Source organism: Mobula hypostoma, chromosome 1 (genome assembly GCF_963921235.1).
Source record: "Mobula hypostoma chromosome 1, sMobHyp1.1, whole genome shotgun sequence".
Lineage (NCBI taxonomy): Eukaryota > Metazoa > Chordata > Chondrichthyes > Myliobatiformes > Myliobatidae > Mobula > Mobula hypostoma.
Window position 1 is genome coordinate 202,837,731 of NC_086097.1, and position 24,537 is coordinate 202,862,267.

The window sequence follows — 24,537 nt, forward strand, 5'->3', positions numbered from 1 at the left end:
TACTGAACTGTTCTCTGGAGCGAAAATCTCACACAAGCGCCGTCGGCAGAAAATCTCATGCAAGCGCTGTTGGCAAAAACACGGCGCACGGCGTAACCTTTAAGCTATGAAGCTGCCAAATCAAACCAAATAACACGTAAAAATACACAGCCGATATAAAGTAGAAATAATGTATGTACAGTGTAGTGTTACTTACGGGAATCGGGACAGCTTGCCGAGCACACTGACGATGGTGTGTTAGACTGAGTTGTCGGAGTTTGGGTGGTGCAGTGGCCCCCCACCCTCCAGGCTGCTGAGCGATACATTGCCGCGAAGAACGCAGGGGTCCAGCGGTAGCCGGGAGGTACACAGCACATCTTTAAGAAAAAGCCAAAATATGCTAATTAATTAGGTGCCGCCATAATTGTCAGCCCAGATCAGTGCCGATTTCCGATTACGTTGTCTCTGACCTGGGCCGACAATTATGTGTCGGCGGCACCTAATTAATTAGCATGTTTATTTTGGCTTTTTTCTTAAAGATGTGCTGTGTGCCTCCCGGCTACCTTTGCATTCTCCGTGAATCGGTATCTGTCCGTGGCCTGGGGGTTGGGGTGGTGGGGCACTGGGGTGTCATTTCGTCGCCTGTTTCCATTAGAGCAAGCAGCTCATCTTCTCCTATGACTGCCCACCTCGATGTCGAAGGTCAAGGTTCGTCGCCTGCTGTGGCTGATGTGGAAGGTTTGTTTGACTGCTGAACCTCGCGTATTTCTCTATCACACAGTTCTTTAATAAGGACTCAAACCATCCTACAAATATCCCCTAAGCTGACGTACCCTTTCAAAATTAAAGTCGTACTTTATCAATACTCATTCAGTTTCGATTGTTATCCTTTATTCTTCCAATTGCATCAGCTCTTCATCTGTCAGTTCTTGTTGATGGGATGCCAAAACCTCTTCAACATCATCTTCGTCTACTTCCACAAGCCAAACTCACATTGTCCTTACTTCGTTCACCACAATCAAAACGCTTAATGATGTCTTGTTTTACTGTAAGTGTAATACCCGTATGAGCTCTTTCAGGCTTTTCCGATACCATAGAACTCATCTTGCAAAAGGCTGCTCACAGACTTGTGTTTAAGCAATGCCAGCGAGAATCCGGGGGAGAGCGGCTGCTCGGGGCGTGCTGCCTTTTATCGCGTGCTGAATTTTTTTTTCGTAACAGTGAAAACACCTTCTGAAAGCGAAAATAGGGTACTAATGTAGGTCTTTTGTAACAGTGAGGTTTTGTAAAGTGAACATTCGAAAAGCGGGGGACACCTGTACTACTTCTATGGATTTATCTATCCTGTGCCTAACAAATTGCTTACAGAAATTTCAGCCATTGCTGTTCTGCCATCATCCCTGCTAGTGTCCTCTTCCAATCAACTTTGGCCAGCTCCTCTCTCATGCCTCTGTAATTTCCTTTCCTCAACTATAATACTGATACATTTGACTTTATCTTCTCCCTCTCAAATTGAGGGTGAATTCCATCAGATTATGATCACTGGTCTCTAAGGGTTCCTTTACCATAAGCTCTTGAATCATTGCACAACACCCAGTCCAGAATAGCTGATCCCACTAAATAGCCATCTTGTAGCCATTCTACAAATTCCACCTCTTGCGATCTAGTACCAACCTGATTTTCCCAATCTACCTGCATATTGAAATTCCCCATGCCTATCATAACATTGCCCCTTTGACATGCCTTCTCTATTTCCCATTGTAATTTGTACCCCACACCCTGGCTACTCTATGGGGAATGCCTGTATATAACTCCCATCAGGGTGTTTTTATCCTTGCAGTTTCTTATCTCTACCCACAAGAATTTTACATCTTCTGATCCTGTGCCACCTCTTTCTAAGGTTTTGATTTCATTTTTTAGCAACAGAGCCACCCTCTGCCTCTGCTATCTGCCAGTCCTTTCAGTACAATGTGTTTCCTTGAATGTTAATCTCCCAGCTGTAATCCTCTATCAGCCATGACTCAGTGATGTCCACCACTTCATACCTGCCAATCTCTAACTGTGTTACAAGTCCATCTACCTTATTCCATATACTGTGTGCATTGAAATATAATACCTTCAGTCTTGTATTCATCACCTTTTTCAATTTTGCCTCCTTTTACATGCAACATCCTGATGACTGTAATTTTCCCCGATCATCAGCCTGTCCTTGCTAGCAGTCTCACAACACGCTGCCTCTGTTTGCAAACCAACCACCCCATCCTCAGCCCTCTGGCTCCTATTCCATCATGAAGAATGGAGAGAACTAAAGAAGGAATAAGGTGAAAGTAGTGGACTTTGTGAGAGGGTGATGCAGCTTTGTTAGTCACAAATGTGTCCAGAGAAGGTGTAACTAGAAGTTGAAGGAAAGCAGAAGTGGAGAGAAGACAGGGAAAAGAGCAATGTTGCGCAGTGATGTAGGCTGCAGAAGCGAAGAAGCTAGATATCTGCAATTAAAGCAGAGTGCTGGAAATGCCTAGCAGATAGCATTTGTGGATATATATTTATTTATTTATTTAATCAATCTTGTATTTGATAACCTTGAAATTGCCACTTTTAATAAACCATAGAAAATTCAGTATATGAAATGTTAACTTCCCCACATTCTGGAACAGTTCCAGTGCACCTAACTGTGCTGTTTTAGAAAGAGTAAAGAGAACTATAACCTCATGCTCACAAGCCATTGCACACTGCCTTCTCCTTGCTTCTCACCAGGTTTCAAGGGCCCACATTTCCAAATCCCTGTTATAGCCTCGCATTGGGCCTGTGTTCTTGTACACTGGTTCCGAATTGTGGTTGGAAGAGAAGGTCATAGAGCTGGGTATTTTGCAGTAATTGACCTATTACATAACAGACCAGAATTGTTCCTCCATCCTTCAAGGCACAACAACACTTGTCTTTGCACCATGCGGTACAGAGCAACTTGCATGATTAGCACCTCGCTATGCTAATTATATATTCCCTGCCCACTAAGGTTCTGACTGCATTGTGTACCTTGTGTAAGGTACATGGCAGCTGTTTGTTTAGACCATTATGACAGCATCTCCAAAACCAGTGACTAGGAGGTTGGACTGAATTGTCTTTCAGCAAGGTGTGAAAAATCCCTCAAGAGTAGTGCAAGTGCATAATATTGCCAGAGGGGACTTCATATTTTAAAAAGGAATCTGGCAATAGTCAATAACAGTCCCTCTTTCTTGTTCTGAATAGCTTACTTAAGATTTCATTCCTATTCCCACTGTTAAAGTACCAAGTTAGAGTAATGAGGTTATGGAAACATACAATTTTTATCCTGATTAATGAAGGCCAGCATGCCAAATGCCTTGTCTGCCTGTGGTACTGCTTTCAGCAAACCATGCTTTTGCAGTCCTATGTTCCTCTATTCCAGAACACTCTACAGAGCTCTACCATTTATTTTACAAGTCTTACCCTGGTTTGCTCTCCCAAAATGCAATACATCATATTTATCTGGATTGAAAGCTATTTGCCAGTCCTCAGCCTACTTATCTAGCTGATCCAGTTCCCCCCTGTAAGTCTTGAAAACCTTCTACACTATCTGCAACACCACATATTTTAGCATTCTCCACAAACTGACTAACCATGCCTTGTAATTCACATCTAAACTTTTATATAAATTTCTAACAACAGGAGTCCCAACACCAACCGCTCTGGCACTCCACTAGACGTAGCCCTCCAGTCTAAGAAACAGCTTCCAGTCATTATTGTCTGCTGCTTACCACTGAGCCCCCAGATACCATGCGATCTCACACTTTCAGCTTATTACTTTTTATTAAAATCACATTTAAATTCATTAGACATGATTCCAGGTACTGAAAGCTTCATGTCTTTGTGAAGCTTCTGTATTTCTGCAATGAATGACGAGGGTTTTCTTTCTCACTTTGTGTAGAATAATGAAAACCCCTTCAGGAACTGTGATTATGCAAACATGATTGTGTTGAAAATGATATACTGTCGGCAGTTCCCAGATGATGGCAGGGCTTCATGACCCAAACTGTTTGTAAGTCGGAAATGAACAAAACAGTGTGTGAGGAAGGATCACAGAGACAGTTGAGACAGGAGAGTGAGCAGTCATGGGAAGAGCAGCTGCCAGCCAGTCTCACTGACTCAGCATGACCTAGTCCCTAATTATGGTGGCACTGAGGAAGGAAGTGAAGGCACATGAAAATGTTCCATTCCCACCATCAATATCAATATTTGATATCGAAAGAATGTACTTGCAGTTCTGACAAAGCTGTTTTGACCTGAAACACTTACTGTGTTTCCCTTTCACAGATATTGCCTGATGATCTGAGGTTTTCTGGCAGTTTCAGGTTTCCAGCAATTGCAAGTTTTTAATTCAATAAATATCTGGTGATTTGGACCATGGCCCTGCACATCCTTCCTGTCCATGTACCTATCTACATTTCTCTTGGTGTTGAAGTCAAGCCCACATCCACCACTTTTGCTCACACCACCCTCTGAGTGGAGAAGTTCCCCTCATGTTCCCCTGAAACATTTCACCTTTCATACCTGTTAACATTTGGGTCAATGCCTTGCATTAGGAATAAGAGATGAGACAGCCTATATGAAGAGGAGAGAGAGGTAGTAAGTAATAGGTGCACCAAGGAAGGGTGAAGAATGCTGGTTAGATTCAGCCAGGTACCGGGGAGGGGAAGGTAAGGGTGGAGACTGTTTCTGAATGGTGATGAATGGAAATACAAAGGCTACTATTGTTGGAATCTATAAAATAAAGAAAGTGATAATCATAACTATTAAGAGAGAGGTGAAGGGCAGGTGGTAATTAGAGGCATAGAGTCATAGGATACTACAGCACAGAAACAGGCCCTTTGGCCCATCAGAACAATTATAGGCAATTATAGACCAGTTAGTCTGACATCAGTGGTGGGGAAGATGCTGGAGTCAATTATAAAAGATGAAATAGCGGCATATTTGGATATCAGTAGCAGGATAGGTCCGAGTCAGCATGGACTTACGAAGGGGAAATCATGCTTGACTGATCTTCTGGAATTTTTTGAGGATGTAACTCTGAAAATGGACATGGGAAAACCAGTGGATGTAGTGTACCTGGATTTTCAGAAAGCCTTTGATAAGGTCCCACATAGGAGGTTAGTGGGCAAAATTAGAGCACATGGTATTGGGGGTAAGGCACTGACATGGATAGAAAATTGGTTGGCAGACAGGAAACAAAGAGTAGGGATTAACGGGTCCTTTTCAGAATGGCGGACAGTGACTAGTGGGGTACCGCAAGGCTCAGTGCTGGGACCGCAGCTATTTACAATATACATTAATTATTTAGATGAAGGGATTAAAAGTAATTAGCAAATTTGCAGATGGCACAAAGCTGGGTGACAATGTGAAATGTGAGGGGTTGTTATGAGAATGCAGGGTGAATTGGACAGGTTGGGTGAGTGGGCAGATGCATGGCAGATGCAGTTTAATGTGGATAAATGTGAGGTTATCCACTTTGGTGGCAAGAACAGGAAGGCAGATTACTATCTGAATGGTGTCAAGTTAGGAGAAGGGGAAGTACAACGAGATCTGGGTGTCCTTGTTCATCAGTCATTGAAGGTAAGCATACAGGTACAGCAGGCAGTGAAGAAAGCTAATGGCATGTTGGCCTTCATAACAAGGGGAGCTGAGTATAGGAGCAAAGAGGTCCTTCTGCAGTTGTACAAGACCCTGGTGAGACCCCACCTGGAGTATTGTGTGCAGTTTTGGTCTCCAAATTTGAGGGAGGACATTCTTGCTATGAAGGGAGTGCAGCAGAGGTTCACTGGGTTAATTCCAGGGATGGCGGGAATGTCATATGTTGAAAGATTGGAGTGACTGGGCTGGTATACACTGGAATTTAGAAGGATGAGAGGGGATCTGATTGAAACATATAAGATTATGAAGGGATTGGACATGCTAGAGCCAGGAAACATGTTCCCGATGTTGGGGGAGTCCAGAACCAGAGGCCACAGTTTAAGAATAAGGGGTAGACCATTTAGAATGGAGTTGAGGAAAAATTTTTTCAGACAGAGGGTTGTGGATCTGTGGAATTCTCTGTCTCAGAAGGCAGTGGAGACCAATTCTCTGGATTCTTTCAAGAAAGAGTTAGATAGAGCTCTTAGAGATAGCGGAGTCAAGGGATATGGGGATAAGGCAGGAACAGAGTACTGATTGTGGATGATCGGCCATGATCACAGTGAATAGCGGTGCTGGCTCAAAGGGCCGAATGACCTACTCCTGTACCTATTGCCTATTGTCTAAAACCATGCTGAACCATTAATCTGTCTAGTCCCATGGACATGCACCCAACCCATAGTCCTCCGTACCCCTCCCAACTACCCAGATTTCTCTTAAATGTTGAAATTGAACCTGCATCCAAGACAATTTTCTACCTTCTGGAGAATGAAGACCCAACCTGTTCAACCTTTCCCTATAACTCAGGTCCTCAAGTCCTGGCAACATCCTTGTAAATTTTCTTTGCACTCTTTCAATCTTATTTACACCTTTCCTGTAAGTAGGTGACCAAACTTGCACACTATACTCCAAAGTAAGCCTTTCCAACGCCTTATACAATTTTAACGTAACATCCCAACTCCTGTACTAAATACATTGATTTATGAAGGCCATTGTGCCAGAAGTTTTCTTTCAAAGTTAAAGTAAATTAAGTTTATTATTAAAGTACATACTTGTCACCATATACAACCTTGAGATTTGTTTTCTTGTGGGCATACTCAGTAAATCCAGGAACCATACTAGAATCAATGAAACTCTGCACCCAACAGGTTGGACGAACAACCAATATGCAAAAAATGTGATACTGTGCAAATACAAAAGAGGGAAAAAATTTAAAGTAAGTAACAATAATGATGATAAATAGGCAATAAATATCAAGAACGCGAGCTTAAGAGTCCTTGAAAGTTGTGGGAACAGTTCAGTGAAGGGGCAGGTGAAGTTCAGTGAAGTTATCCCAACTGGTTCAAGAGCCTGATGGTTGAGGGGGTAATAATTGTTCTTGAATGTTTTGCCGAATCTTCACAAACTTCTAACGAAGTAGAGGTACTGCCATGCTTTCTTCATAATTGCATGTATGTGCTGGGCCCAGAAAAAGTCTTCTGAAATGGTAACACTGAGGAATTTAAAGTTGCTGACCCTCTCCACCTCGATCCCTGATGAGGACTGGTTCATGGACTTCCTGTTTCCTCCTCCTGTAGTTAATAATCAGCTCTTTGATTTTGCTGTCATTAACTGAGAGGTTGTTGTTTTGGCATCACTCAGCCAGATTTTCTACCTCCCTCCTATATGTTGAGTCATCGGCATAAATAACTATGGCATTGGAACTGTGGCTACCCACATAGTCATAAGTCTTTATGACCTGTGATGCCACATTCAAGGAATTATGGATCCATATTCCAAAATCCCTCTGTTTTACCACACTCCTTTGAGCCCTACTGTTCACCGTGTAAGACCTACCCTGGTTGGCCCTCATAAGGTCCAAATCTCACACTTATCTGCATTAAATTCCATTTATATTTTTCAGCCCATTTTTTCCAGCTGGTCCAGATCCCACTGCAAGTTTTGCTAGTCTTCCTCGCTGTCCACTACACCCCTAATCTTGGTCCCATCCGAAAATTGCTGATCCAATTTATCACATTATCATCCATATTGTTCATATAGATGACCAACAGCAACGGACTCAGCACGTGCGGCACACCACTAGTCACAGGCCTCCAGTTACAGAGACAGCCATTTACTACCACTTTGTGCCTTCTCCCGTGAAGCCAATATCTAATTCAGTTTAGTACCTCATCTTGAATGCCAAGCGAGTAAACCTTCTTGACCAAGCTCCATGTTTGACCTTGTCAAAGATCTTGCTAAAGTCCATGTAGACAACATCGACTGCCTTGCCTTCATCAATTTTCCTGGTAACTTTCTCGAAAAACTATAAGAGTGGTTAGACACGACTTAGCACGCAGAAAGCTATGTTGACTATTCCGCATCAGTCCCTGCCCATCGAAATACTTATATATCCAGTCCCTTAAAGTACTTTCCAATAACTTTCCCACTACTGATATTAGACTCACTAGCCTATAATTTCCTTGTTTATTCTTAGAGCCTTTCCTAAGCAACAGAACAACCTTAGGACCTTCCAGTCTTCCAGCACCTCACCCGTGGCTAAGTATCTCTGCTAGGGGCTCTGCAATTTCTACACTAGCCTCCCAAAGAGTCCGAGGGAACACCTTGTTAGGCGTTGAGGATTTATCTGCCCAAATTTGCATCAAGACACCAAAAACTACCTCGGTAATCTGTAATGGGTCCATGACCTCACTGCTGCTTTGCCTCACTTCAGTAGACTCCGTGTCCATCTCTCAAGTACAGATGCAAAAGATCCATTTAAGATCTCCGCCATCTCTTTATACTCTACGCATAGATTACCACCCTGATCTTCAGAGGGCTAATTTTGACCCTTGCTATCGTTTTGTTCTTAATACAAATGGTATATCTGTGGAAACCCTTAGGATACTCCTTCACCTTGTCTGCGAGAGCAAATTCATGCCTCCTTTGAGCCCTCCTGATTTCCTTCATAAGTGTTACCTTGTATTTCTTATACTCCGAAAGTACCTCCTTTGTTCCTACCTGCCTATACCTGCGAGGCGCCTTTTCTTTTTCTTAACCAGTGCCTGTGTACATATATCTATTGATGCTTCTGGACACATCTTCAGTGATATTCCTGGAATCATCGGGTGTTTTGGGTCTTTCAACATCATACAACCTCCTCCAGGTGACCCAGCTGGGGCTGATCAGACCCCAGCTTGTGTCCAGATGGCTAGCTACTTATGACTTCATGGCTGCCCTCTTTTGAGCCACAGCCATCCTGAGGCCCTCTCTGCTGCATCGGTGGTACTGCGGATGGCTCTCCTCTTCCTCTCTCCCTCGATGCCCAAAATGCTGAAGGCTCTAACTAAAGAATGGGCTACGTATCCCCTACAACCAACCTCCACTGGGAGACACCTCGCCCTCCATCCAGTCTGCTGACAGTTGCTGACCAGTCCTGTGTACTTGAAGAGCTTCCTTTCAAAGGCCTCCTCCAAGCGATCTTCCCATGGGACTGTCAGCTCCAGCAGCACCACTTCCTTAGTAGACTCAGACACTAGGACAATGTCTGGTCGCAGGGTGGTGGCTGCGATATGGTTGGGGAACTTCAGCTGCCCTTCGAGGTCCACCAACAGCTGCCAGTCCCTTTTTCTTAACCAGTGCCTCAATCTCTCTTGAAAACCGAGGTTCCCTAAACTTGTTATCCTTGCTGTTTATTCTTATGTCTCTTGCCTTTCTGCCTTCAATATTTTTACATCATTAATGCTGGGTATTTATTTTTTAGTCTTTTGCATCAACATTATCTGTATTAAAGTAATGTATGATTCATTTTATTGTTTAATTTCAGTATATTATTTAGCAGGATAATTTGCGAAGTAGTATTTGAACGACAAAGCAACATAATTTGTAATTTTTCAACTTTGTTTTTGGCAGGCAGAAACTTGACGTGCAAGGTGAAAGAACTTCTGTTATTTTGTGCACTTACTTCAGTCAGAAGATATTTTCAAAACATGTTGCTGGAATCGGAGTTAAAAATTGCTCCCCTGAAAAGTTACCTGTGTCCAAAAAATCCTCAATATCTTTAGCTGTGAAATTTAACCTCGCTGATGCAAGACAGAAACATTGTTTAACTGATCAGGTGAACTTCCATGCATTTCTGCTTTTTTTACAATTATTTTTATTAAGAGATAAAATATTACTGGCAAGAAGTAAACCAATCCGTTTAGTCAAGCCATTCTGTCCATTTTGTTGAAAAATCCTCCCAATATCTAATGTTAGATGAACACAAATTATTGATCAGCAAAGAAGTTGTGCATTTCTTGCATAGCACATTACTTCATTTCCCTTAGTGTACTGTTACATGCTGAAATTTTAACAGTTCTTAATAGATCTAGAAATGGACTATGCTTTAAACTGAGCTTTAATTTTGCTTTGGACTGGTGGTGCCTAAACTATGGTCAGAGACCTAACCAAATCTTGGTTTGGATGATTTAACAAGAAGTTCTGATATTCAGTAGTATATCAGGCAGAGTACAGTCTCTTCGGCTCTCAGTGTGTGCTGTCATGCGGTGTGGGAGATCATTGCATGATGGTCATTACTTTCCTAATTTTCCAGAGTTATAAACAGGAGCTGTGAGTGGAATAAAAGACAGGGATAGGACCTCCTGGGAGGGTATAGGGAAAAATAATGGAGCGTGACAGGGACGGAGGAGATGATAGGACAGGAGGTACAGTATACTAGATAACAAAGAAGAACTCCAGGACACTAGCTCATGCCCTCATCTGGGTGTTGTCAGGATTCCTAAACACAGTAAAGACCATAGGACTCCATAGAACCGTAAGACCATAAGATTCCCAAGTCCCTTTGCTTCACTGATTTCTGAATTTGCTCCTCACTTAGAAAATAGTCTGAGCCTTTATTCCCTCAACCAAAATGCATGACCACATTCTTTCCTACACTATATTCCATCTGCCACTTTTCCCATTCTCTTAAACTGTGAAAGTCCTTCTGCAGACTCCCTGCTTCCTCAACATGAGTTGCCTTTCCATGTATCTTCATATCATCCGCAAACCTGACCACAAAGCTATCAGTTCTGTCATCCAAGTCATTGACATATAACAAAAAAAGAAGTGGTCTCAACACCAACCCCAGCAGAACACCACTATTCACCAGCAGCCAACCAGAAAAAGCTCCCTTTATTCCCATTCTTTGCTTCCTGCCAGTTAGCCAATCTTCTATCCATGCTAGCATCTGTCCTGTTATACCAATCGTCTCTTCTCTCGTTTAGCCATCCCATGTGCAGCACCTGGTCAAAAATAATGCGCGGTGACATAAAGAAAATTGAATAATTATTATTATCATCAAAATAAGAATATTATTATCAAAAATATAATGATAGATATAATTTTCCCTTAACAGCCCCTCTGATTCCTGGAATCTTTTGCAACGGCCGTAAAGAAATAGTACAGGCTTAAGTATAGACTGAAACAAGAAAATATTACAACTCTATTTGATGAATCGTACCATTTCCCTCAGAGCTTTTTTGCAAATTTTCAGTCACATTGTCAAAATTGATTGACAAGAGACATGAGAGGCAACTTTTTTATATACAGGATGGTGAGGAGATTGGACAAGCTTCAAGAAGAAAAAGTCTCAGCAGTTGCAATATTATTTAAAAGGCACATAGAGCTGCTGGGCTTGGAGGGATATGGGCTAAGTGCAGGAAATTGGGACCAGCTGGGCGCCATTGTTGGCATGGACTCCTTGGGCTGGAAGGAGCTGTATAAAGTATTGTGAGAAAGTCTTCAGCACTCCAGATTATTTATATGGTTTCAGATGGTACAGACTCAACAGAAATCTGATCTCAACATCATTGAGGATGTTTGGGATTTCCTGGAGAGGCAGAATCAAGTGAGACAGCCAATGTCTGTGGCAAGTTCTCCAAGATGCTTGGGACAACTTACTAGCCAATTTTCTTATAAAATGGCATAACACTGCAAGAGAATTAATGCAGTTTTAAAGGCAAAGGGAGATCACACCAAATATTGATTTGATTTATTTTTGAAAGCATCTTCGCTTTATATATTTTTTTTACATGTGCCTGAGACTTTTGCACAGTACTGTAGAACATAGAACAGGACAGCACAGGAACAGGCCCTTCGGCCCACAATTCTGTGCCGGGCCAATTAAATTAGTAATCAAATGGCCAACTAAACTAATCCCTTCTGCCTGCACAATATCAATATCCTTCCATTTTCCTGTATCTATGCTGTATTGCTGTAGGTCTCGATGATTCTAAGTATATCTCACATGGCACTTGAATTCAGCCATGTTGTGTTAAATTTAAGTGAAAATACCGAGCCTGTTTAACCAGAAATTGGACTCATTTGTGTATTGAATACATAAATTGTGGAAATAAAGCTTTTGTGCATGTTTTCATGGAATGGCCCCTTTGAATGCTGGTCCTTGGGAAAATGAATCAAGTACTTTCCTCTTGTAATTCATTGTAATTTAATTTCTTTTATACAATGACATCATCAGTATACATTAAATTCAAAAGCAACTCACTCAGAGAGTGTACTTTCTTAGCACTGGTTTCCTGTGAATTAGTATCCAAGTCGTGTGACAATCACCTGCTTAATCTTCTATGAAAATCCCAATTTTGCAGGTTTTTTGTGACACTCAATGGTGTAAAGATAAAACATAGCATATTAACATTTAATATATCAAAATTAATTGAAATCCAATTTCAAAGCAACTATCCAACATTTTCAAATTTCATTCTCCCCTGCCCCCCCATGTGTACATAATCCTTGCTATTGCTATTTGAGTATCCTGGGAAAACTGGTGCATTTTGCAGATTGCATTGTTTCCTTGCTTTGTTATCTATTTTTGATCAAAAGTACACTGATATCTTCGTCTTGAATGTTAATCAATTGTTAATGATTTTCTTTTACAAAACAGGGAATTGCACTAACTACAGAGAATACACAAAGTGTATTATCAATAAGCCAACAAGAGAAACCAATACAGGTGTTGGATCTTGAACATAATTTTTTGGCCAATAGTGTATGTGACTCATTACTTGAAGTAATTGAAAACCAGGGAGCAGCAGGATGGGGAAAGAAAAATCTGAAAGTTGTTATTCAGAGAGTATACTGCCTTCCTGTAAAAGATATTCTCCACAATCAACTGATCAGAAGCAACCACACAGATCATTCCCTGTGTTCAAACATGGGTCAACAAAATGCAAGGTAAGTGTTGGATTCAATATTAAGTACGTTATTTTTGTTGATGAAGTGGTGAGGGAGGTGGGGTTTGAAATTCATGCACCATTAAACTGAACAATACAAAAATCATTTTGTATTAACATGGTGTAAAATCAAAATAAAATAATGATGAGCTGATGAGTAGGTAGTGACATCACTAAGCTTGGGTTTCAGAACCCTGAATTTGTAGAAGAAAGTAAAGAATGAAGGAGTTAAGAGGACATCGAACATAGAAATCTATAGCACATTACAGGCCCTTCGGCCCACAATGTTATGCCAACCATATAACCTACTCTAGAAACTGCCTCGAAATTCCCTACTGCATAGCCCTCTATTTTTCTAAGCTCCATGTACCTACCTAAGTCTCTTTAAAAACCCTATTGTATCCACCTCTACCACCATCGCTGGCAGTGCATTCTTCGCACCCACCCCTCTCTGTGTGAAAAACTTACCTCTGACATGCCCCTTGTACCTACTTGCAAACACCTTAAAACTCTGCCCCCTTGCGTTAGCCATTTCAGCCCAGGGATAAAGCTTCTGGTTATCCACACGATCAATGCCTCTCATCATCTTATACACCTATACCAGGTCACCTCTCATCCTCTGTCACTCCAAGAAGAAAAGGACAAGTTCACGAGTTCAAAAGGCATGCTCTCCAATCCAGGCAACATTCTTGTAAATTTCCTCTGCACTCTCTGTTGTATCCACATCCTTCCTGTAGTGAAGTGACCAGAACTGAATACAGTACTCCAGGTGGGGTCTAACTAAAGTCTTATATTACTTTAAGAGGTTCATTCTTGTAACGTTCTAGTAATGCAACTTGCCGTAGTGAAGATATGTCTCTACCCAAGAGGTGTAGGCGCTCCTTCTCTCCTCTAGCCTGCAGGTCACCCATGGGTAAGGTGTAGCACCTGCTTAGACCCCTGATCAGGGTTGTGAAGCCATGGGCACAGGTGGTGGATTATCATATCAGCAGCTGGTACATAACCAGAAGTCCTGGTTGTGCAACCATTGACGCTAGGCAATCTCTGAAGAGTATTGATAATGGCTGGGGTTACCATCTTGTAAAGACACTGCCCAGAAGAAGGCAATGGCAAACCACTTCTGTAGAAGAAATTGCCAAGAACAATCATGGTTATGGATAGAGAAGGAAGACCATGATAGGCCGTGTTATACGACATGGCACATAATGATGGTGATGATTAATGCAAAACTGTGAACAGTTTCCTGAATATGATCATTCATTTCCATAGCAAGACAATATAACATAAATTTAGTGAAAATCTAACCGAACTGGAATCTACACAAGAACAATTAGTTCAGTTCTGTTGTCATAATTTATCACACAGAACAAGCACATTAAGTCCATCTTCTCTGTATAATCCAACTAAAACAGGTATTATAACGGAGACTGTCCTTGGTAAATAGGCCAAATCTGCCTGTATCTGAATCAGTATTTGATCAGTGGGAAGCATTCAAAAGAAAATATAATGTAAAACTAAACCAGTTTATTTGCCAAAGGGACATGAACTACACTTGCCAAAAGGAAGTAAGCCACAGACAACTAAAGAGATAAGGGCACTTAAAGCTAAAAGAAACAGCATGTAGAAAGGCAGAAACCAGCAAAACTTCAATTGATTGTATGAACTATAAACAACTTTGAAAGGGCACAAACCTGAGCTACAAAAAGATATTGTGGAAAGAAACTTGCAATCAATTTTAAAATCTACACTGAAAGGTTTTACAATTATAGTAGGAAAAAAAGTGTGGTTAGGGCAGTGTGAGCCTTTTAAATGCCATTAACAGTAAAATTGTAAATGCAATTAAGAAACCGATGAATCTATGAAATGGTTACTGGGTCAGTATTGATATTAGACGAAAAGGAAAGCCTCTCATACATCCTATGGCAATTAACGTCAAAGCAGAATGAAAACTTATCAAAGGAAAGTAATGGCATTAAAGAGAGAAAATACTCAGGGCCAGGAGGTTTACATTATAGGATGTTGAAGGATGCCTTACAAATAATTTTCCAAAATTTCCTTTTGAGAATTGCTCTTTCAAAGTAGAAAATCGTGTTTGGCACGTTACTATTTAAGAAGTATAAGAGTAAAAAATTAGGAAATTATTGCCACTTACCAGTTTCTGGAGTCAATGTTCCAGATTATGCTTAATTTTGCAGTTACCATTGGAACCCACCAGTGTTTGGTCATTTAAATTCTCTTAGTCCTGAACGTGACTGCATGCTGTGAAATGGAAATGGCTGGGACTTGCTAACAGATTTGGAGGATCCTTTTGTGAAAGGAAGGTCTTAAGGTAAATAAGTCATCTGGACCAGATGGACTACACTGCAGGGTTCTGAAGGAGGTGGATGAAAAGATTATGTAGACATTAGTAGTGATCTTTCCAGAATCACTAGATTCTGGGTTTCGGAGGACTAAAAAATTGCAAATGTCACTCCAACCTTTAAGAAGGGGGGAGGGCACAAAAGGAAGGAAATTATAGGCAATTTAAAGTGAATTAAGTGGTTGTGAAGATGTTGGAGTCCACTATGGACGAGGTTTCAGGTTGCTTGGAGGCACATGATAATAGGCCGAAGTCAGCATAGTTTTCTTAAGGGGAAATCTTGCCTGACTATCTGTTGGAATTCTTTGAGGAAGTAACAGGCAAGGTAAACAAAGGAGAGTCAGTGGATGTTGTTTACTTGGATTTATAGAAGGTGTTTAAAAAAAAGCAGAATACTTCCCCATTAAAGTTTCAAAGAAAGAAAAATCAAACACCGAATCTACTAATTACTTTCAAAAACCGAATCTACTACTTAATTACTTGTGTTCAGTGTAATATAATAGCCCAGCTTTGTTTAGTTTTGTTTAGTTCAGTTTTTGGTTCAGTTTAGTTTAGTTTCTTTTTATTTTGGGGTTTTTTTTCCTTGATAATTTTTCATTTTTCTTTTTATCAGGTTTAATTATGTTAAGAGTTTGGGAGGCCTAATATACTTGTTTTATCTGTAGTTTTTACTTGCATATGTCAGTTCCAATAATGTAATCCCAATCTCTTTGTATTAGTATTGTTGCTATGTTTATTAATTTGAAAATTAATAAAAAGATTAAAAAAGAAGGATTTATAGAAGGCCTTTAACTAGGTGCCGCACATGAGGCTTCTGAACAAGATAAGAGCCCATGGTGTTTGTGTTCAATTTTGCCATTCCACCACCCTCTTCCACAAACCCCAACGAGATATTTTAGAATAAAAACAGAAACCACTGGAAATAGAAACAGAGATGAGGAGAAATTTCAATAGTCAGAGGGAGGTATCTGTGGAATTCATTGCCACAGATGGTTATGGAGGCAAAATCATTGGGTATATTTAAAGCAGAGTTTGTTAGGTTCTTGATTAGTAAGGGTGTTAAAGGTTAAGGGGAGAAGGCAGGAGAATGAGATTGTGAAAGAGGTAATAAATCAGCCATGGTATAATGGTGTAGCAGACCGGATGGGCCAAAAGGCCTAATTCTGCTCCTGTGTCTGATGGTCTAATACAATGGCTCAGTATTTGTCATTCATGATTCTTACTTCAGCAATGCAACATCTATTTGCTGTTAAAAATAAACATATTCCTCATTTCACTTTTTTTTAACTAATTTTCTCTTAATTATATGTGTCCTCTTTCCTCCACTTCTTTATCACTTCATAAATAGGAACTATTTCACTCTATTCTCTCTCAAACCTAAATAGTTTTAAATATTTCTGTCAGATTTCCTCACAAGATTCTCAGTTCCAAGGCAAGCACTTATAGTTCCCCTCCCTCTCCCATCTAGGCACATAAACATTGTCCCTCATCCATGGAATCATTAAGATAAATTTTTTAAACATATATTTCCTAAATTAATAATGGAAAACACACAAACAGATGTTGTGAGTAATATCCCAGAAATAGTTGTGAATTGAGAAGTGTGAGGGATTTGCTCAAGAAAAAAACAATCAGGAGATAAGTGGTACTGAACAAAATGTTGGAGCTATTGGTTGAAGTGTCTCTGGCCATCCTGGGGTCTAAATGAGATGACTGTTGAAAGATTTGATTTGCTGGCTTTAGATTTCCAATATTCTCAAGAATTGTAGAAGGCTTAGAGAAACACACACACAAAATACAGGAGGAACTGAACAGGCCCTGGAGCATTTAAGAAGAGGGAGAAAAGGTCGACATTTTAGAATGAAACTCTTCATCAGTCCTGTTGGGAGCAAGTTGAGTAATTGTGCCCACTAAAATCAAGTCCATTATTTAATTTATATTTAGAAAAGCAATGATCATGGTACCAACTCCTAGGCTATTATATTTTACGCTTGTTTCTGACCACTGCTACTCTCCCTTACAAAGCACTCCTTCGCTCAACATTTGGAAAATTGGATCACTCCTCCATCCCGTTGCTGCCAAAGTACAGGCAGAAACTGAAACAAGAGGCGGCCATAGTTAAAACTGTCCACTGATGGTCCGACCAGTCAGCCTCCATGCTATAGGACTGCTTTGATGATGTCGACTGGAATGTCTTCCATGATGAGGATGTCTCTGAGTTCACGGATGTGGTCACAAATTTCATCCGGAAGTGCCTCAAGGATGTTGTCCCCCAGAAATTGGTTGGTCTATCTAAACCAGAAACCTCAGCAACAGTTCTGTGCAAACAGCACTTACCATGCGACACAGAGCTTACATTGCTGGTAATCAGCAGGAGCTTAAGAAATGTAGCCACGATCTACGCAAAGTCATCAAGGCAGTGAAATAACAGTACAGGGACAAGATCCACACTCAACTCTCCACCAACTACACACACAGCTTACGGTAAGATCTGCACACCATTGCAGACTTCAAAGCTAAATGCAGCAGAGTTTCCAACATCACTGCCTCTCTCCCAGACAAGCTAAATCTCTTTTTACGCTCAATTCAATGTCACCAATACTGAGCCCCTGAGGAGACCTACAGCAGATGTGACCTGCAGCTTAATCATCTCTGAGGCCAAAGTACGCAAGGCTGCAGGGCCGGACGGCTTCCTAGGGCGGGTACTCAGGATGTGCACGGCAGAACCGGCAGGTGTGTTTTCAGACATTTTTAATCTCTCCCTCTCCTAGCGTAGAGTACCCTCCTGCTTCAAAACATCCACTATTGTTTCAGTACCTAAAAAGACCAAGGTAACGTCTGAACGACTGGCATCCTGTCGCACTCACCTCAATAGTAAGCAAATGCTTTGAGAGGCTAGTCAAGGACTACATCTGCAGCATGCCACCACCCACCTTACAATTCGCTTACCGACACAGCCGATCGACAGATGATGCAATAGCCACAGCTCTACACACTGTCCTTACACACCTGGAGAAGAGGGATGCTAATGTGAGAATGCTGTTCTTGGACTGCAGTTCAACATTCAACACCATAAGAAGCTCAGAGACCTCAGCCTTCACCCTGCCTTGTGTGGCTGGATCCTGGACTTCCTGTCAGATCGCTGGCAGATGGTAAGAGTGGGCTCCCTCACCTCTGCCCCTCTAACCCTCAACACAGGTGGCTCTCAGGACTGTGTCCTAAGCCCCTTCCTTTATTCTCTATATACCCATAACTGTGTTGCCACCCACAGCTCCAATCTGCTAATTAAATTTGCTGACGACATTACACTAATCTCAAAAATAATGAGGCAGCCTATAGAGAAGTCATCACCCTGACACAGTGGTGTCAAGAAAACAACCTCTCCCACAATGTCACAAAAACAAAGGAGCTGGTTGTGGACAACAGGAGGAATGGGGACAGGGTAGCCCCTATTGACATCAATGGATTGGGGGTTGAGAGGGTGAACAGCTTTAAGTTCCTTGGCATAAATATCATCGATGATCTCACATGGCCTGTACATACCGGCTGTGTGGTGAAAAAGGCACAACAGCGCCACTTTCACCTCAGACAGTTGAAGAAGTTCGGTCTGGGCTCCCATATCCTCAGAACTTTCTACAGGGGCACAATTGAGAGCATCCTGACTGGCTGAATCACTGCCTGATATGGGAACTGCCTTACCATTAACCCTGTATGTTCTACCTTGGTTTGTCCTTCCAACATGCAGTATCTCACACTTGTCTTTATTAAACTCCATCTGCCATTTTTCAGCCCATTTTTCCAGCTGGTCCAAGTCCCTCTGCAGGCTCTGAAAACCTTCCTCACTGTCCACTACACCTCCAATCTTTGTATCATCAGCAAATTTGCTGATCCAATTTACCACATTATCATCCAGATCATTGATATAGATATAGATGACAAATAACAATGGACCCAGCACTGATCCCTGTGGCACACCACTAGTCACAGGCCTCCACTCTGAGATGCAATTCTCTACTACCACTCTTTGGCTTCTTCCATTGAGCCAATGTCTAATCCAATTTACCACCTCTCCATGTATACCTAGCGACTGAATTTTCCTAACTAACCTCCCATGTGGGACCTTGTCAAAGGCCTTACTGAAGTCCATGTAGACAACATCCACTGCCTTCCCTTCATCCACTTTCCTGGTAACCTCCTCGAAAAACTCCAATAGATTGGTCAAACATGACCTACCAAGCACAAAGCCATGTTGACTCTCCCTAATAAGTCCCGTCTATCCAAATGCTTGTAGATTCTGTCTCTTAGTACTCCCTCCAATAACTTACCCACTACCAACGTCAAACTTACCGGCCTATCATTTCCCGGATTACTTTTCGATCCTTTTTTAAACAACGGAACAATATAAGCTACTCTCCAATCCTCCGGCACCTCACCCGTAGACACAATATTTTAAATATATCTGCCAGGGCCCCTGCAATTTCAACACTAGTCTCCTTCAAGGTCCGAGGGAATACCTTGTCAGGTTCTGGGGATTTATCCACTTTAATTTGCCTCAAGATAGCAAGCACCTCCTCCTTTTCAGTCTGTACAGTTTCCATGATCTCACTACTTGTTTCCCTTAATTCCATAGACTTCATGTCAATTTCCTTAGTAAATACAGACGCAAAAAACCCATGTAAGATCTCCCCCATTTCTTTAGGTTCCACACATAGCCAACCATTCTGATCTTCAAGAGGACCAATTTTATCCCTTATAATCCTTTTACCTTTAATATACCTGTAAAAGCTCTTTGGATTATCCTTCACTTTGACTGCCAAGGCAACCTCATGTCTTCTTTTAGCCATCCTGATTTCTTTCTTAAGTATTTTCTTGCACTTTTTATACTCCTCAAGCACCTAATTTACTCCCTGTTTCCTGTACATGTCATACAACTCTCTTCTTCTTTATCAGAGTTGCGATATCCCTTGAGAACCAATGTTCCTTATTGCTATTCACTTTACCTTTAATCCTGACAGGAACATACAAGCTGTGCACTCTCAAAATTTCTCCTTTGAAGGCTTCCCAGTTACCGATCACATCCTTGCCAGAGAACAACCTGTCCCAATCCACGCTTTTTAGATCCTTTCTCATTTCTTCGAATTTGGCCTTCTTCCAGTTTAGAACCTCAACCCTAGGACCAGATCTATCCTTGTCCATGATCAAGTTGAAACTAATGGTGTTATGATCACTGGAACCAAAGTGCTCCCCTACACACACTTCTGTCACTTGTCCTACTCGTTTCCTAACAGGAGATCCAATATTGCATCCCCTCTAGTTGGTACCTCTATATATTGATTTAGAAAACTTTCCTGAACACATTTTACAAACTATAACCCATCTAGACCCCTAACAGTATGGGAGTCCCAATCAATATGTGGAAAATTAAAATCCCCTACCACCACAACTTTATGTTTCCTGCAGTTGCCTGCTGTCTCTCTGCAGATTTGCTCCTCCAATTCTCGCTGACTATTGGGTGATCTATAATACAACCCCACTAATGTGGCCATACCTTTCCTGTTTCTCTGCTCCACCCATAAGGACTCAGTAGACAAGCCCTCTAATCTGTCCTGCCTGAGCACTGCTGTAATATTTTCCCTAACAAGCAATGCTACCCCGCCCCCACACCTTTCTTTCCTCTGCCTCTATCACATCTGAAACATCGGAACCCTGGAATATTAAGCTGCCAGTCCTGCCCCTCCTGTAGCCAAGTTTCACTAATTGCTATAACGTCATAATTCCACGTGTGAATCCACGCCCTCAACTCATCTGCTTTCCCCGCAATACTCCTAGCATTGAAATATATACACCTCAGAAGATTTTTACCACCACTCACAACCTTTCTATTTGCGGCTTTGCTTCCAACTTTTAACACGATTTATTTTCACCCCAGCCCCACTGCCAGCTCTGGCACTCTGGTTCCCATCCCCCTGCAAATCTAGTTTAAAGCCTCCCCAATAGCACTAACAAACCTCCCTGAAAGGATATTGGTCCCCTTGTAGTTCAAGTGTAACCCGTCTCTCTTGTACAGATCCCACCTGCCCCAGAAGAGGTCCCAATGATCCTGGAATCTGAAACCCTGCCCCCTACACCAGTTCCTCAGCCACTTGTTCATCCTTCAGAGCATCCTATTCCTACCCTCACTGGCACCTAGCACAGGTAGCAATCCTGAGATTACCACCCTCGAGGTCCTGCTTTTCAACTTCCTACCAAGCTCTCTATACTCACTGTCCAGGACCTTCTCACTCTTCCTTGCTATGTCATTGATACCGATGTGCACCACGACATCTGGCTGATCACCCTCCCGCTTCAGAATGTCATGCAAGCGATCAGAGACATCCTTGACCCTGGCACCTGGGAGGCAACAAACCATCCTGGATTCTCTGTCTCATGACCACACAACCTCCTATCTGTACCTTTAACTATCGAGTCCCCTATTACTACCGTTCTCCTCTTTTTCCACCCTCCCTTCTGTACTGCAGAACCAGACTCAGTGCCAGAGATCTGGCTGCCGCAGCTTGTCCCAGGTAAGTCATCCCCCCCAACAGTATCCAATGTGGTATAATTGTTGTTGAGGGGAATGGCCACAGGGGAACCCTGCTCTGCCTGCCCTTTCCTCTTCCCTCGCCTGACAGTGACCCAGTTTCCTGTACTCTGCTCCTTTGGCGTAACTACCTCCCTGTAGCTACTATCTATAATCTCCTCATTCTCCCGAATGATCCGGAGGTCATCCAGCTCCTGCTCCAATTCCCTAATGCGGTTTGTTAGGAGCTGCAGCTGGATGCACTTCTTGCAGGTGTTGTTGTCAGGGGCACAGGAGGGCTCCCTGACTTCCCACATCCTGCAAGAGGAGCATTCCAACATCTTGCCTGGCATTCTCTCTACTCTAAACAAACTGGACAAAAAAACTTACCGGAACCTACCCTGGCCTCTGCCTGTTCTCGCCGAAGCCTGTTGAGCCATGGCTGTCCCACTCTGTCTCAGTCCACTCTGACAGTGGCCGCTACAACGATGGCCACTGTATATGGTGGTCTGTTTTTAAACCTTGGTGCACTACGTCACGCGGCTGTGCAGTGCAGACCCTTCTCCCCGAGCAGTGTTTAAAAAAAGACTTTTTCTACCCGATTTCTTCCACTCTTCTTCTCAGCTGCTTGCTTCAACTGAAACAAGAACCGTTCAAAATTCCTCTTTTTAAACCTTGGCACGCTACGTCACGTGCCTACACAGTGCAGACCCTTCTCCCCGAGCAGTGTTTAAAAAAAATGACTTTTTCTACTCGATTTCTCATACCCTTCTTCTCAGCTGCTTGCTTCAACTGAAACTGCTTTTTCTCAGCTGCTTGCTTCGACTTATTACTGGCATGTGACTTGAAATTTGTTAACTTAGCAGCAGCAGTTCAATGCAATACATAATCTAGCAGAGAGAGAAAAAAAATAATAAAATAATATAATACAAACAATAATAAATAAACAAGTAAATCAATTACGTATATTGAATAGATTATTAAAAAAGGTGCAAAGACAGAAAGACTGTATATTAAAAAAAAAGTGAGGTATTGTCCAAAGCTTCAAAGTCCATTTAGGAATCGGATGGCAGTGGGGAAGAAGCTGTTCCTGAATCACTGAGTGTGTGCCTTCAGGTTTCTGTACCTCCTACTTGATGGTAACAGTGAGAAAAGGGCATCCCTGGGTGCTGGAGGTCTTTAATGATAGATGCTGCCTTTCTGAGACACTGCTCCCTAAAGATATCCTGGGTACTTTGTAGGACAGTGTCCAAGATTAAGCTGACTAGATTTACAACCTGCTGTAGCTTTCTCCGGTCCTGTGCAGTTGCCCCTCCATACCAGACAGTGATACAGCCTGTCAGAGGGCTGTCCATGATACAACTACAGAAGTTTTTGAGTGTATTTGTTGACATGCCAAATCGCTTCAAACTCCTAATAAACTATAACCGCTGTCTTGCCTTCTTTATGTTGGGACCAGGTTAGATCCTCAGAGATCTTGACACCCAGGAGCTTGAAGCTGCTCACTCTCTCCACTTCTGATCCTTCTGTGAGAATTTGGCCCATTGAGTCTGTTCCTTAATTCCATCATAACTGATATATTATCCATCTCTACCCCACTCATCTAACTTCTCTCCATATCCTTTCATGTCATCATCAATCAAGAACCTATCAATCTCTGCTTTAAAATACCCAATTACTTGGCCTCTACAACTGTCTGTGACAATGAATTCTTCAGATTCACAAACACTGTATTACAACAAGACCAAGTCAGCATATGGTACATATTCATAAGCAGAAATAACATGTCAGATAAGTATCAGAGAATCAATCAAAATAGAAAGTATGACTACCTACCCTTGACATTAGGTGGTAATACCTTTGCAGTGTCCTGTACCATTAGCACTCTTAACTCATCATTGACTGCAAATTCAACTGTCCTAGCCAGGAGAGCAGTTCAGGAGCTCAACTGACTCACCTCCTGAATCTCCAGAGCCTTCAATCGTCTGCAAGACACAAATCAGCAATATGATGGGTGGAATATTGCACGTGCCTGGATAAATTTAGTTCCAGCAATACCCAGGAAACCCAATTCCAAAGAAGACAAAGTATCCAGTTTATTAGTGTTCCATCAACCATTTATTTCCTTCACTGTTGGTATGCAATGAGTGAGTGCACTGTGTACCAACTATAAAATATACTGCAGTTACTTGCCTAAGCAACTCAGATAGGTCATTCCAAACTTAATCTCTACCATAAAAAGAAGCAGGCACATGGGAGAATTACTGCCTGTATATTCTGTCCAAATCAGTCCCCATTCTGTTCTTTCATTTGTTGCTGCATTTAATCACGTAGTACCCTACAAGCGTTAGGAAACCGAAGCACCCAGGGGAAACACATGCGATCATGCTGGTGCTGTAATTGCTTTTGATTAACTGCTACACTACAGTGGAATGAATTTATTCATCTCAAGTATGTTTTTGGGTTAAATTTCACTGATCCGAAAGTTAATCGAAAAGCTAAAAAAAAATGCAAATGCTAGAAATCTGAACTCAAAACAGAACAACTAGATATACTCGGCAGTTATCTCAGAGAATCTCCAAACCTTTCTGCTCTGAAGTTATTGCTGATTACAAACTTAACAAAGGAAAAGCTTAAAAGGGTCAGAGACTTCTTAAAAAACGTGTGTGTTTCTCACAGACAATCGAATGGAACTTTGCAGGATCTGAACATAAACATGTATTTTTAAAGGCTTATGGAGAATTTAT

At 41.8% G+C, this 24,537-nt stretch overlaps 1 protein-coding gene across 3 annotated transcripts in view; it reads left to right on the top strand.

Moving 5' to 3' along the window:
• Positions 1–24,537, top strand: part of spidr (scaffold protein involved in DNA repair) — a 282,041-nt gene that overhangs the window by 201,998 nt on the left and 55,506 nt on the right. For all 3 annotated transcript variants that reach the window (XM_063063232.1, XM_063063243.1, XM_063063237.1), the window contains 2 exons: positions 9,553–9,757; positions 12,584–12,873. In XM_063063232.1, the coding sequence (XP_062919302.1) occupies positions 9,553–9,757; positions 12,584–12,873 (495 nt within the window). The remainder of the gene's footprint in view (positions 1–9,552; positions 9,758–12,583; positions 12,874–24,537) is intronic.